Source organism: Ictidomys tridecemlineatus, chromosome 7, assembly GCF_052094955.1.
Source record: "Ictidomys tridecemlineatus isolate mIctTri1 chromosome 7, mIctTri1.hap1, whole genome shotgun sequence".
Lineage (NCBI taxonomy): Eukaryota > Metazoa > Chordata > Mammalia > Rodentia > Sciuridae > Ictidomys > Ictidomys tridecemlineatus.
The window spans coordinates 176287797-176300983 of NC_135483.1; the positions used below are offsets into that span (position 1 = coordinate 176287797).

General features: G+C 33.2%; 1 protein-coding gene across 13 annotated transcripts in view; it reads left to right on the forward strand.

Moving 5' to 3' along the window:
* Spag16 (sperm associated antigen 16) overlaps positions 1-13187 on the forward strand; it is an 872559-nt gene that overhangs the window by 46652 nt on the left and 812720 nt on the right. For 9 of the 13 annotated variants that reach the window (XM_040294874.2, XM_040294876.2, XM_040294884.2 and 6 more), the window contains 2 exons: positions 1118-1225; positions 8965-9082. In XM_040294874.2, coding sequence (XP_040150808.1) covers positions 1118-1225; positions 8965-9082 — 226 coding nt within the window. Of the gene's footprint in view, positions 1-228; positions 335-1117; positions 1226-1858; positions 1888-8964; positions 9083-13187 lie in introns of those variants that run through there. The other 4 variants (XR_013424290.1, XM_078017968.1, XM_040294881.2 and 1 more) reach the window with 3 other exon arrangements.

Genomic DNA, 13187 nt, shown 5'->3' on the forward strand with positions numbered 1-13187 from the left:
TGCTGGCGATTGAACCCAGGGCCTTGTGCATATGAGGCAAGCACTTTACCAACTGAGCTATATCCCCAGTTCTTATTTGTTTATTTTTGTCTTGCTAAAATCAAACCTAGTCCTCACACCTACTAGGTAAGCGCTCTGCCACTGAGCTACAGCGCTGCAGCCTCAGCCCCAGAGATATGTGTTTTGCCCTTTCCTCAGGGGCCTATGTGTTTTGTGCCTTTTCCCCAGCATCCACTGGTTATTGCCTGCATGACATCACCACATAAAGAAGCTCTCTTTGGTCTCCCTGCCTGCCCCTAACACTCAATGGAGGCCTGCAGGAAAGAGTTTATAAGTGAGTTCAAATTTCCTAGCTATTTCAAATTGCCCTAACCCTCAGATGATATACTTGATACTTTCATCTGATTTTCATCTGATTTCTGGTATTCTTCTCCCTGTTGGCTATAGTTCATATTCATATCTTTTATGGAATTGGCTCACCTATATTTGGGTTTCATGATACTTGGTTGTTTTGTCACTTCAGCTCTCTGATAGGTTCAGAAAAATATTTTAATAAGCTCACCAATTATTTCTAATAATGGATCAACTGGTATATATTTCTTATGAGAATTAACTACAAATTAACAGAAGAAATTTTTTTGTTTTTCAGAATTTATATGTTTTCTTTTCAGAAATAAATATAGTGTATTCTCCTAATCCTCTATGTAGGAGGTTTAGAATTAAATTCCATGGAATTTTTATTTTATTCATAATTATTTTGAATTACTTTTTAAACTTTGTATTTCAAATATGTACACTGAACAAATTCTCTTTAAAAGTAGGTGGAATTTTATTTGAATGTATCTGGCAGCAAACTGTTATTTTTAATTTAGTTAAATGTGAGTGAGTCATATTTTTGAAACTATAAGTTTCATCCTTTCATCCTTTACCCCCTTTCACATTATTACCTCCATACAAAATATGTTGCATGTGATCATTCAGTGAGAATTATAGTGGACTCTTTATGGTTCAATTATCTCTTGAATTTCCCAAGGCTGAATTTGAACTGAAGACTTAACAGTTTTGCAGAAAGGAAGTAGGAATGATTTTTTAAATTATTATTATTAATGTTTTTCAGCAAGGCTAGAGAAGATCTGCTGAAAACTCAGAAAGAACGTGATTTTCATCGAATGCATCACAAGAGAATAGTCCAAGAAAAAAATAAATTAATTAATGACCTCAAAGGGTAAGCTGACCATATTTGTTGGCATATTTATTAAAGTTATTAGTGTTAAGTAGTTTGAATATGACAGAACCTTTTTGATAAAGTTATTCACTCAATATGTACTGAGCATATAATATGTACCAAATACTATGTTATATGTTTAAAACTCAAGAATGAATAAATTTAGGCCTTTGCTGTCAAGGACTCTAGGTCCCTCTGCAGTGTATGATGGTTGTGATGGTTGATACAGTTGTTGCTGAATCAACCAGGAGGGTAGTCATCTCAATGATACTAAAGTGTGAGAGGGATCAGGATATATTTTCAGAGGAACTAAATAGTGAAGTGTAAGTAAGAGTAAATACAATGAGGGAGTGGAGGCAGCAGAGTGCTCTTGGTATATTCTGTGCAAAGGCAACAAGTCATGTAAGAGCATGCCATGCTTACCAAATTGTAAGCATAAAGAGCAAACTGTCGATGTGGCTTTGCAGGATAGGAGGATATCCTAAATGACCTTGAATTTATGATGACACTTTCAGAAATTATTCTGAAGACATTATTTAGATTTACTTTTCCACACAACCTACTTTCCTTTCCATAAGAAACTGAAAATGGACTTTATAGTCTTAAACTTCTCTTTTGCTTGCTCTAGGGCCAGGCTATCTAATAGAACTTTATGTGATGATGTAAGTATCTGTACCTTGAAATACAATTGCCAGCTAAGTCTTTATATTTAAAATATATCATACTTGTTAAACATCCAACTATGTTTAAGGGAAACTCTATTATAATTAATTGCATAAAAATTATCAATTTAGATTCTACCTTTGTTCATATTTTATTACTTCAGGTGAATAAAAAATACATATTACCTTGTGATACATCCATACTTGCTCTATACTCAGATGGCCTTTATTTCTTCATTTAATCATTAGGAATAATGTTTCCATTTTACCATCTGTTGAATCACTAGTGTGCTTTTCCTAAGTGCCTAGAACAAAACTTCAGTTATGCCGTAAGAGTCACATAAAAAAATGAGTCATCAAAGTTAGTTACTTGGCTAAATTAGAATTTGAATTCTTTGTGTCATATTTTACCTGAATATTTCAATTGTATATCCATATTTCCTTTCATTTTCAATCATTAAAAGTGGAACTTTTTTTGGTAAATTGTTCATCTAATTTGATAATAACTTTTACAGTATTTCCCATTTAACATGAATTTTTAAAAAATTCTTTTAGTTATACATGGCAGTAGAGTCAATTTTGACATATTTATAAAAACATGGAATATATCTTATTCTAATTAGGATCCTAGTCTTATGGATATACATAATGTGGAGATAACACTGTGGTGTATTCATATATGTACATAGGAAATTATGTCAGATTCATTCCACTGTGTGTTCTGTTCCTATTCCCCATCCCTTCCCTTCATTCTTCTTTGTGTAATCCACTGAACTTTTATTCTCCCCCAATTTCTTGTTTTGTGTTAGCATCCACGTATCAGAGAGAACATTGAATCTTTGGGTTTTGGGGATTGGCTTGTTTCATTTAGCATGATAGTCACTAAATTCATCCATTTACTGGCAGATGTCATAAAGTCATTTTACTTTATGGCTTTATAGTATAGTAATATTCCACTATGTAGATATACCACATTTTCTTTATCCTGTCAACTGTGGAAGGGCACTGAAGTTGGTTTACTATCGTCAATTGAACTGTGATTAACATTGATATAGCCATGTCACTGTAGTATGCTAATTTTTAACTCTTTTGGGTTTATACTGAGAAGTGGTACAACTGGGTCAAATGGTGGTTCCATTCCATATTTTTTTAGGAATCTTCATATTGCTTTCCAGAGTGGTGGCTTAAATTTGCAGTCCTACCAGCAAAGTATGAGTGTACCTTTTCCCCCACATCCTTGCCAACATTTATTGTTGCTTATATACTTGATAACTGCCATTCTGACTGGAGTGAGGTAATACCAGACCTTAGATTATACTACAGAATCATAGTAACAAAACCAGCATTGTATTGTAACCAAAACAAGCATGAAGACCAGTGTAACAGAATAGAAGACACAGAGATAAGCCCACATAAATACAGTTATCTCATACTAGACAAAGGCACCAAAAACATACACTGGTGAAAACATATTCTTTTCAAAAATGGTGCTTGGAAAACTGGAAATCCATATGTAGCAGAATGAAATTTAACCCCTATTAAACTGCACAAAACACAAAATGGATCAAAGACCTAGGCATTATACCAGAAATGCTCCATCTACTATAAGACTCCTAAAGCTCAAGAAGTAAAATCAAAAATTAATAAATTGGATGATATAAAACTAAAAAGCTTTTTCACAGCAAAGGAAAGAAGAGGGTGAGAAGAGAGCCTATAGAATGGGAGAAAATCTTTGCCACCTATACCTTAGATAAGGCATTTATTTCTAGGATATAAAAAGAACTCAAAGCCTAACACCAAAAACCAACTAACCAACCAGCCAACCAAACAGAAACCCCCAAGCTAATCGATATATGGCCAAAGGGCTAAACAGACACTTCTCAAAAGAAGAAATATACACGTTCAATAAATACATGAAAATGTTCAACATCTCTAGCAATTTGAGAAATTCAAAATTCAAAATAAAACTACACTGAGATTTTATATGAATGTCTTATGATGTATGTATTTTGAGAATTATCATTATCAAATACAGAAATTGTAAACTAATTATGAAGTTCTATGGAACTTATAGAACAGACATACTAATTGGACAGTTTCTCTGAATGTTGTTTGCATGTTATATGACAGTAGTGTTTTGTGTTGCTAATTTCTGAACAAAGTTTAGTCAAGGCCACATTTCATAAATGAGTTAGATGTCTGTTTGAGTCAGCTTTGCATTGCTGTGACTAAAAGGCCTGATAAGAACAAGTTAGAGTAGGAAAAGTGATTTTGGCTCATGGTTTAAAGGTTTAGTCTGGTTGGCCAATCCTAGAGCTCTGGACCTGAGGAGAATCAGAATATCATGGCAGAAGGGTGAGGTAGAGAAAAGCAACTCAGAACATGGCAATCAGGAAACAGAACTCTGCTCACCAGGCACTAAATATAAACCCCAAAAGCACACCCCAGTCACCTACTTCTTCTAGCCACACCCTACCTGCCAATAGTTATACCTGCCTAGTAAATCCATATAAGTGAATTAATCAATCCACTGATTAAGTTAAAACTGTCATAACTTAATCATTTCACCTCTGAATAATCTTGCATTGTCTCACTTGTGAGTTTTGGGGGAACATCTTATATATAGACTAAAACAATGCCAGAGTTAAATAAGGGGAGAGTTTGTCTTCAATATTTCTCACAAAGTATTTCTTTAACTGTCCATAAATTATAACATACCTTGTTTTGGTATACAATTTTGTACTTGAATATGTGTTTATAAATGTATATTGTTTTGGAGGTATATAATAAAGTACATATATGCTAAGCACATAAACACAAATGGAAAATGGAATTGTACATACTACATAAATTTTTTATTTTTGTTTCTCTCTTTTATGAGTATGGTTGATTTAGCACACATTAAATGTGTAATAACTACTTCAATATTTAAGTTGTATTGCTATCACAAATGAAGTATGATTTGGAAATCAATGAGTTTTATAAATAATTTAATGAAAATTGTATTGAATAAAATGAAGGCTACCATTTTAATATTTCAATAGAAAAAATAATGATACCCAATATGCTTTGGGTCATATCAGAATAATTACTATAGAACTAACCTTCTAAATGGTCCTAGAGTACAAAACTCGACAAAATATAGGAGTCAGTTGTTTTTAAGATATTAGAAAATCAGCAAAGCAGTACTTGTGATGTCTAAGAAAAGGGAAACACATGAACTGAGCAGTGTGATCATCCCAATTTCTTCCTGAATGCATTTTGTAGACCACAGTATGAGAAGATAGAATACAAGCAGACACAGTGATCATTGCTGAGCTGAAGAAGCAGAGATCATAGTTCTTGATGGAAGAGGGAGCTGAAATTTTCAGACAATTATACACAAAAGGAAAGGTGTACATGAAAAGGAACTCAGGAAATATCTGTTATGGCTCTCTTTAGTTTTTGGCCAAAACACTAACTTGTAGAAATACAAGTGAAGAGAATCTGAAACCTGGCAGATCAGCTCTGGGGAAGCTGTGAACAAAGTAGAGATTTCAGAGGCTGGACAGTGCTGGAAGATGCAATAGATGCAAGAGTTCTGAACAGTTATAACAGATCCTTAATAAATATTCAGAATATTCAGTAAGACCTGTAATAAGCCATGCCATAGAAATAGGTTTAGATCGGTCCTACAAAAGGCAGTATTTTAGCCTTGCCCTAAGAAAATTTTAAAAGTAATGTGACAAGCTCTGAAAGGCTCAAGCTCAATCCTTAGAGAGTTTTTCAGGCAGATAAAGTTAATTTGCTTGAATTTTGTCATCTTTTAGAGAGTTTTTCAGGCAGATAAAGTTAATTTGTCTAAAAGATGACAAAATTCAAACAAGTATGTGTGTGTGCAACATAGAGTGAATAAATAGATAAATATATACCAGTGTATCTCTGTATAGAAAAATAGAAGCAGAAAATCATGTACTCTCAACAGTAAGAATTATTACCAGAACCAGAGAGGACAGAAACAATAAAATTATCAGATAAGGACTTTAAAACAGCTGTTATGATATGCTTAGGGTTTTAAAGTAAATGATTATAATGTGTAAAGAGATGGGAAATTTCAACAGTGACATAAAACTATAAATGAAGAGCCAAGTGGAAATTCTAGAACTGAAGGGCATAATATTAGCTATGAACAATTCATAAATAGTTTGTATTGGCAGATTGGACATTGTCAACAAAATGATGAGAGAACATAAAAACAGGAAAATAGAAAATAATGAAGCTGAAGCATAAAGGAAAAAAGCTATATAGTAATTATCAAAGCATCAAAAAGAAGAAACTGAGAAAATAACCTGTGGGTCATTATCAAGTGGTCCATGATGTTTGTATTTGGAATCCTAGAAGAGGAGTTGGACTTTCTGATTCTACTGCTAACTTACTTCAGTTGCCAAGAATGAGTTCAAATTATTCACTCAGGAATGTTTAAATTGACCACTTGATGGATATTTGGACTAAATAAGCTAACTGTGAGCCATCCTTTAGCCAGGACTCCACTTAGTATCTTGTTTCTGTTGACTTCCATTCTAATAGAGGGATCATAATGTTCACTTTGGGTTTCTGGATATCAACAGAAACTTCCAACAGGTATAATCACTGAAGTAAATAGCCATAGACAATTTTGCAGAAGAACTGAGGCTATTATAAGGTGGAAAATTTCTTGAATGTTATGGAGTCCTTCTATACTGGCTACCAGGGCAGCTCAGGCATTTTACTTTGATGAGTGTTGGCACCCACTTCTTGAAATTCCTAAGGTGTGTCCTAGCAAGTTAATTTATCCCATTCCCTGGAGTTCTTACTATGTGGTTAAGTCAGTTTTCTAAAGAAAATGTTTCACAGTAAATGAATTATTGTTTGTCCAATCTTACATTCTAACCCTTTTTTCAAGTACCTCAAACCATTGTGAGTGTTCTGGTCCCTGTCAGTGTATGCTGACTAATTCTTGTAACATTTTAGATACAGAGTCTCTATCTTCTCTTGTCACAGTATCAGCTTGGCATTCAGGAGAGAAGGTAGGGTCACTTCCAGAGGGGTATCTATTAACCATGGGGAAGAGAGAAGCCTCTGTAGCATCTTGTACCACAGGTGAAGCATTCAGTTCATCCAGGAAAGGGGTGGGGGATACCTCTGTGAACCTGTAGTGGCTGGAGAAAGGGACTAGAGAGTTAACATACTCTGGGAATCAATCCTGAGAACTAGGGAAAAAAATGGGGACATTTTATTTTAAATGGGTCCATTCATCAGGAAAATATATTAAATATTCATGAATCTAATACATGGAGCAAAATCTGATACAATTGTAAAAAAAAAGTTATTTCTACATTTATAATTGGAGATTTTTAAGACTCTTTATAATTATTAGAAAATATAGACAAATTCTCTAAGTTTATAGAGTAGCATCATCAATCAATTAAACATAATTAATATTTCTAGAATTCTGTTTTGAACTTTTCAGGTGTACATGGAATATTTACCAAAATATATATTGAGCAATAAATGAAGTCTCTTTAAATTTCAAAGGATTGAATTGCACAAAGAATATTTTCTGACAAAAACCAAATTAAATTAGAAATCAACAACAAAATGGTATCTAGTAGTTTCCAAAATATTTAGAAATTAATTAATGCACTTCAAGGAATCCATGAATCCAGGAAGGAAATTAGAAAATAATTTGAACTTCAAATAACCCATGAGTCAAAAAAGGAAATTGGAAAATATTGTGAACTGAGTGTTCAAAAATGCAACAGATAAAAATTTGTGGAATGCAGCAAAAGCAGCTTAAACCTGATAGCTTTAAATGGCTGTATTAAAAAGGAGAAGTTTTATAATCAGTTATATAATCTTTTTATGTCTTAAAAGCCTTTAAAAAGAGCAAATTACATAGAAAAAAATGAAATAAAAAATGGCTAAAATCAATAAAGTAGGAAATGGAGAAACTAAGACAAAACTGTAAATAAAATATTGGTTATTTGAAAGTACGTTAAAATTATAAACCACAGATAGGCTGATTATTACAAAACTGTTGGCAAAGATTAGCCAGGACCATCACATATTCCTGTTGGAAGTATAAATTACAACTCAGCAATTCAACTCCTAGGTATTTATCTAAAAGAAATGAAGATCTGTGATCAAAGTGTCTTGCATGACTTGGATAAAAATGTTCAGAGCAGCATTAGTTATGATATCCTAACCTCAGATTTTCATCATCTGAATAATATATCAGAGAATGTAATACAAGGAAGTATACTCACAATAAAAAAGGAATGAAGTATAGGTACTGATATATAAGACAACAAGAAATCTAAAAGACATTATGCTGAGTGAAAGAAGCATTTCCAAAGAGAACATATTCTATGATACCAAATATATAAAGTCCAGAATTTTCTGAGATATTATAAATGTGGACTACATGAGTACACATAGTTCTCAAAACTCTTTGAACACTTGACGATTTGTAAATTTTACCTCATGTACATTATACTTCAATTACAAATATTAATATTTTGTGGTCATTTTCAAATTAGATTTTAATGATTTTGTATCACATGTTCAGTAGTATTAACTTACATATCAAAATACTTTTATACTTAACATTGTCTTGTTTTCAAGACCATCCTTTGTTTTGGTATGAATGATACTTTCTGTTTATTCATCCATTGTTTGTGGCCCTAATTTTGTGAAAATTATTTCCGAATTGATTAAAGGAACTGTAGTTTCTTAAATCTCAAAGAATTGAAGCAATCTGCTGAGTATATACTTAAATACAACAAAAGGTGCTAATAGGAAATAGAAAACTAGTAAAGGCAAATGTGGTATTTTCCTCTCCTCCCTTATCTCACTCCTCACCCCCAGGTTTTTGCATTGAAATGGCATGCTAAATAATACTTACTGTGCTTCTTGGCTCTAGTGTGTTGACCTTTATATAGTTAGTCATTTTTATTTCTCCTTCAAAAAATAAAAGAAAATCAGTTCAGATGTTAGATGCGAATCATTTATTTAATTCTTTTACCCTTTAAGATGCAACAGTCCTTTTATTTTTTATAGGTTGAAATTACATTATGCATCCTATGAACCAACTATAAGGGTGTTACATGAGAAGCACCATGCTTTACTGAAGGAGAAAATGCTGACCTCCTTGGAAAGAGACAGAGCTGTTGGACAGGTAAACAGACAATCAAAGCTACTTTGAAATAAGTTTTAATCATTTTTTATTGGTTGTTCAAAACATTACAAATCTCATGACATATTATCTTCCATACATTTGATTCGAGTGGGTTATGAACTCCCATTTTTTACCCCAAATACAAGTTGCAGAATCACATTGGTTACACATCCACATTTTTACATAATACCATATTAATGTATTATTTTGCTACCTTTCCTATCCCCTACTATCCCCACTCCCCTTCCCTCTCATTTTCCCTCTCTACCCTGTCTGCTGTTGTTTAATTCTCTCCCTTGTTTTTTTTTTCCCCTTTCCCCTCACAAACTCTTATATGTAATTTTGTGTAACAATGAGGGTCTCCTTCCATTTCCATACAGTTTCCCTTCTCTCTCCCTTTTTAAGTACAAGTAGAAACACTGATTTTGATTCTGAGGTAAATTTTAAAATTTTTTCACAAATTTTTATGTAAAAAATTCATTTGGAAATATTAAAAAAGTATTCTATCCATTTTAAAACCCATAATAATTATTATTAAATTAAATATTATTTAATTGTAACAAATTTACAGTAGATTATTAAGTTAGAAGAAATTACTTAGCTATTGTGGCTAGACTAATGGGTTCAAAGGCCACCTTTGACAATTATAAACATTGATCTTAGGCAAGAGACTCCTAGAGCTTAGATTTCATATATATAATATAGACAAAGCCCCATATTTTAAGGTTGTTGTGAAACATGTAAGATAATGAATATAAACTCCCTGTAATTTCCACCAAATGAATATTTGAAACTCCTAGATCCTGATTTGATTTGTTTTTATTTTTTGCTTGATGAATGAAACCCTTTTTAATTTTTCCTGAAGAGTTTTTACACAGGCTTAGGCCTAGGGAAGAGGTGGGAAATTTTTGGCAGAGTAATCAAGGAAAAGAAAACAAAATATTTATAAACCACATATTTATTTTGTATATATGTATATATAAAGTTTACATCAGAATATAAAACTGCAATTGTACTTAACATTGATTTTTTTATTATCTGGAATTTTTGATTTTGCCCGAACTCAGAAAATACAGAAGCTTGTGTGATGATAATACAATTCCTTTAATAATTTTATTGTAAAGGGATGTTTTATTCAAGTTTGTCTTTTGAGTGGAATCTTTAGCTACTAAAATGCAAAACCTCATTTGTTTTGGTGCCCTTTCTGCTTGAATTTTAATCTTCTGTCTCTGAATGTTTAGATTGCATGATAAATAATATTGAATGAAATGAGTTTTATAATTATTTAAATTTTATGGCATTATATTTAAACCCTTAGAATTTAATCTCCTTACTCCTTTTCATCTAACCTGTAGCAAGTACCTGCACTACCACCAAGTTGTTTATTTCTACTTCTGCAACCTGTTCAGCTTTGATTCTGCCATTCCTCTGCTCTGTGCTTAGAGCTGTTGTTTCTGTGGAAGCATTCTTGATTTTCCTGTCTCTGAAATGAGCATGATTCCTGAAGTTACATTAAAGGCCATTTTGAGAGCATATTTAGAGTATAAAACAATTCCTGGGTTTCAGATCATTCCTCACTGGGTTAGTAAAAAAAGTTAAGGATTAGGAGTAGTGAGTTTGAATCTCAGTTTTGGGGTAAAGTGTGAATCTTCAGGTCATTTACATATAGTTTGTTTTCTCACATATTAATCAAAGGTAAATTATTTGCCTTATGATTTATATATATCTAAAATGAAAACATGTTTAAAAAGTTAAAATCACTCTGTGAGTCAAGGTTGAATTTTATATACTTCTGTTTGGTTGTATATTTATTAGCTGCAACTGTTTTATTTTGTCCTTGAACTCCTGGATACTCCTGAAGGCAAAGGAAAAGATAACCTGCCTGCTGAAGACTGTCTAGATCTTTCTAGGTTAAAACAGCTTCTGTAAGTTTATCCCCTAGTATGTAAATATTATAGTAACTGGTTGGTTGGCTGAGAGATAATTATCAGTATTAATTTTCTTCTTTCCGATGGCGGCATCTTCTCATTCTCCCTATTTTAAAGGGTACTTATGAATCTTATAGCATGGACTCTACATGCTATTCTTTGTCTTTACTTTCCTATGTAGTGTGACTTATTTGATCATATTCCTGATGTTGAGATGCATGGTTTTCAGTGGGTTAAGTGTAAACCCTGTATACCTTGTTAAACGCATGGTCTCTGTCACAACATCTGTGAGCTTCTTAACATCTGTAGTCTCATTGTCCTGAGTCTAATACTTTTTTTCTGGTCCAGTGCTTCAGATGTTAACATTTCTATTTACCTCACAGAAGTATGCAGACGCTTCTGATTTCCCTATAATGCAGATACAAGCCATAAGCAATTTAGAAAGCAGTTAAGGGCTGTCTACATTGACACATCATTTTCAGTCAATTTTTACACTACCTAGAGAGCACTATTTTTCTAGCACTGTGAAAATCATGAAGGACTTTTTAAGTAACTGTCATCATTCCTACACCATTTCCTGAGAAACTAGGAGCAAGTATACTCTCTATTTGGAGTATCCCCAGACTATGTAGTTTTATTTGAACTTTGTTCTTAGTAGGCCCCCTTGGGTTTTTAACTTGAGAGGGAAACCCACACTCTTATGTCTGACCTCTTGCTCAGGCATAGACTTCCCCTTTATATGTTTTGGTTCTATTGGATGGGATGACTTTTCTGTCTTCTTCTATATTACAAGCCACCCTATATCCTCATTTGTCTCAGACAGTCCTCACACCTGTTTCCACAGGATAATTTTTAATGGCTTCCACTTCATCCTAAAAAAAACAAAAAATAAAAATAAAATCCCTATTTAGAAAATACTTACTAATGGAAAAATTCTAAAGAGCTTATTTCTTGATATCTAAAATGGAATAGTTTGGATTTAGAAATAGCATTCCTCTCAACCACATCTGCTGTTCAAAATAGTAGATTCTGTACAATTTGAGAAAGTCAAGATTTAAATTGGAAATCCTGTTGCTGCCACTGTAGATTTCAGTATGGACATTACTGAAAATGGACATTCAGTGCTCTTTTAGAATTGTCTTATACATGTCAGTGGAAATTGACCACAGCAGTCACCATCCTCAAGTTAAGTTCTGCATGGTACATGATTCCTCACATCAGTACATGTTTTTCAAAATCCAAAATGACTACACAAGATTGATGGTGCCTAAGTGCTATCTCCTTGGCACTTGAGGGAGATTCATTATTATCTGTGTGCTAGTTAGGGATAGGCTGTGTAAACGTCTGATATCTATGGCAACAAGTGGAAGACTTGTAGTTTTAAATTCAGGTTACTAACTGGTGAGATGACTGTCATATCTCTCTGTACAACATTCTAATTGATATAATAATATATAATAATAATATAATAATTCTACAATAATAATAATTTATCCTCAGATCAATTAGTTGATTCTCCAAATTAGGGCAGAGAATGTAGTTGTAGTCCATCTCTCCATGTGTGTCTTTGGAGAACAAGCCAAGGTTACCATTTAAAGAACTGAACCTGGGGGCTGTGGCTGTGGCTTAGCAGTAGAGTGCTCACCTAGCACTCGAGGCCCTGGGTTCGGTCCACACAACACATAAAAATAAACAAATGAAATAAACGTTTTAAAAAAAGAACTGAACCTGTCTGGATACCTCTCATACAAAGAACAATTTATTACCAACCAATTTTTTTTTCTGTTGGAGCATACTTATCAGGTGTGGGTGTACAGCCATAGGAACCTACAGTGTGTCATGATGTCACAGAATGAATTTATTAAAAATATTTGTAAAATGAAAAGAAAAAAGAACCTCAAGAAAACAATGGGATTTGGCAAGAGATAAAGGAACTATGGTAGACAGAGCTAGGTGGATCTCCATTCAAATTTGGTTTGGATATTAGGGCTAATAGTACCGTCCACACAGCAAGGGAGTGAAAAATTTTAATACTTTCATAATTGAGTTGTCTCAGAGAGCAGCATATGCCCCTAAGCATTTCTGAAATGTATGAGTAAGATCAGGGAAAGGAGACTGGCTTATGTTTTATTATGATTGGGATTTAGGGCAAGGTGAGCATTTTTATTTGGAGGGAG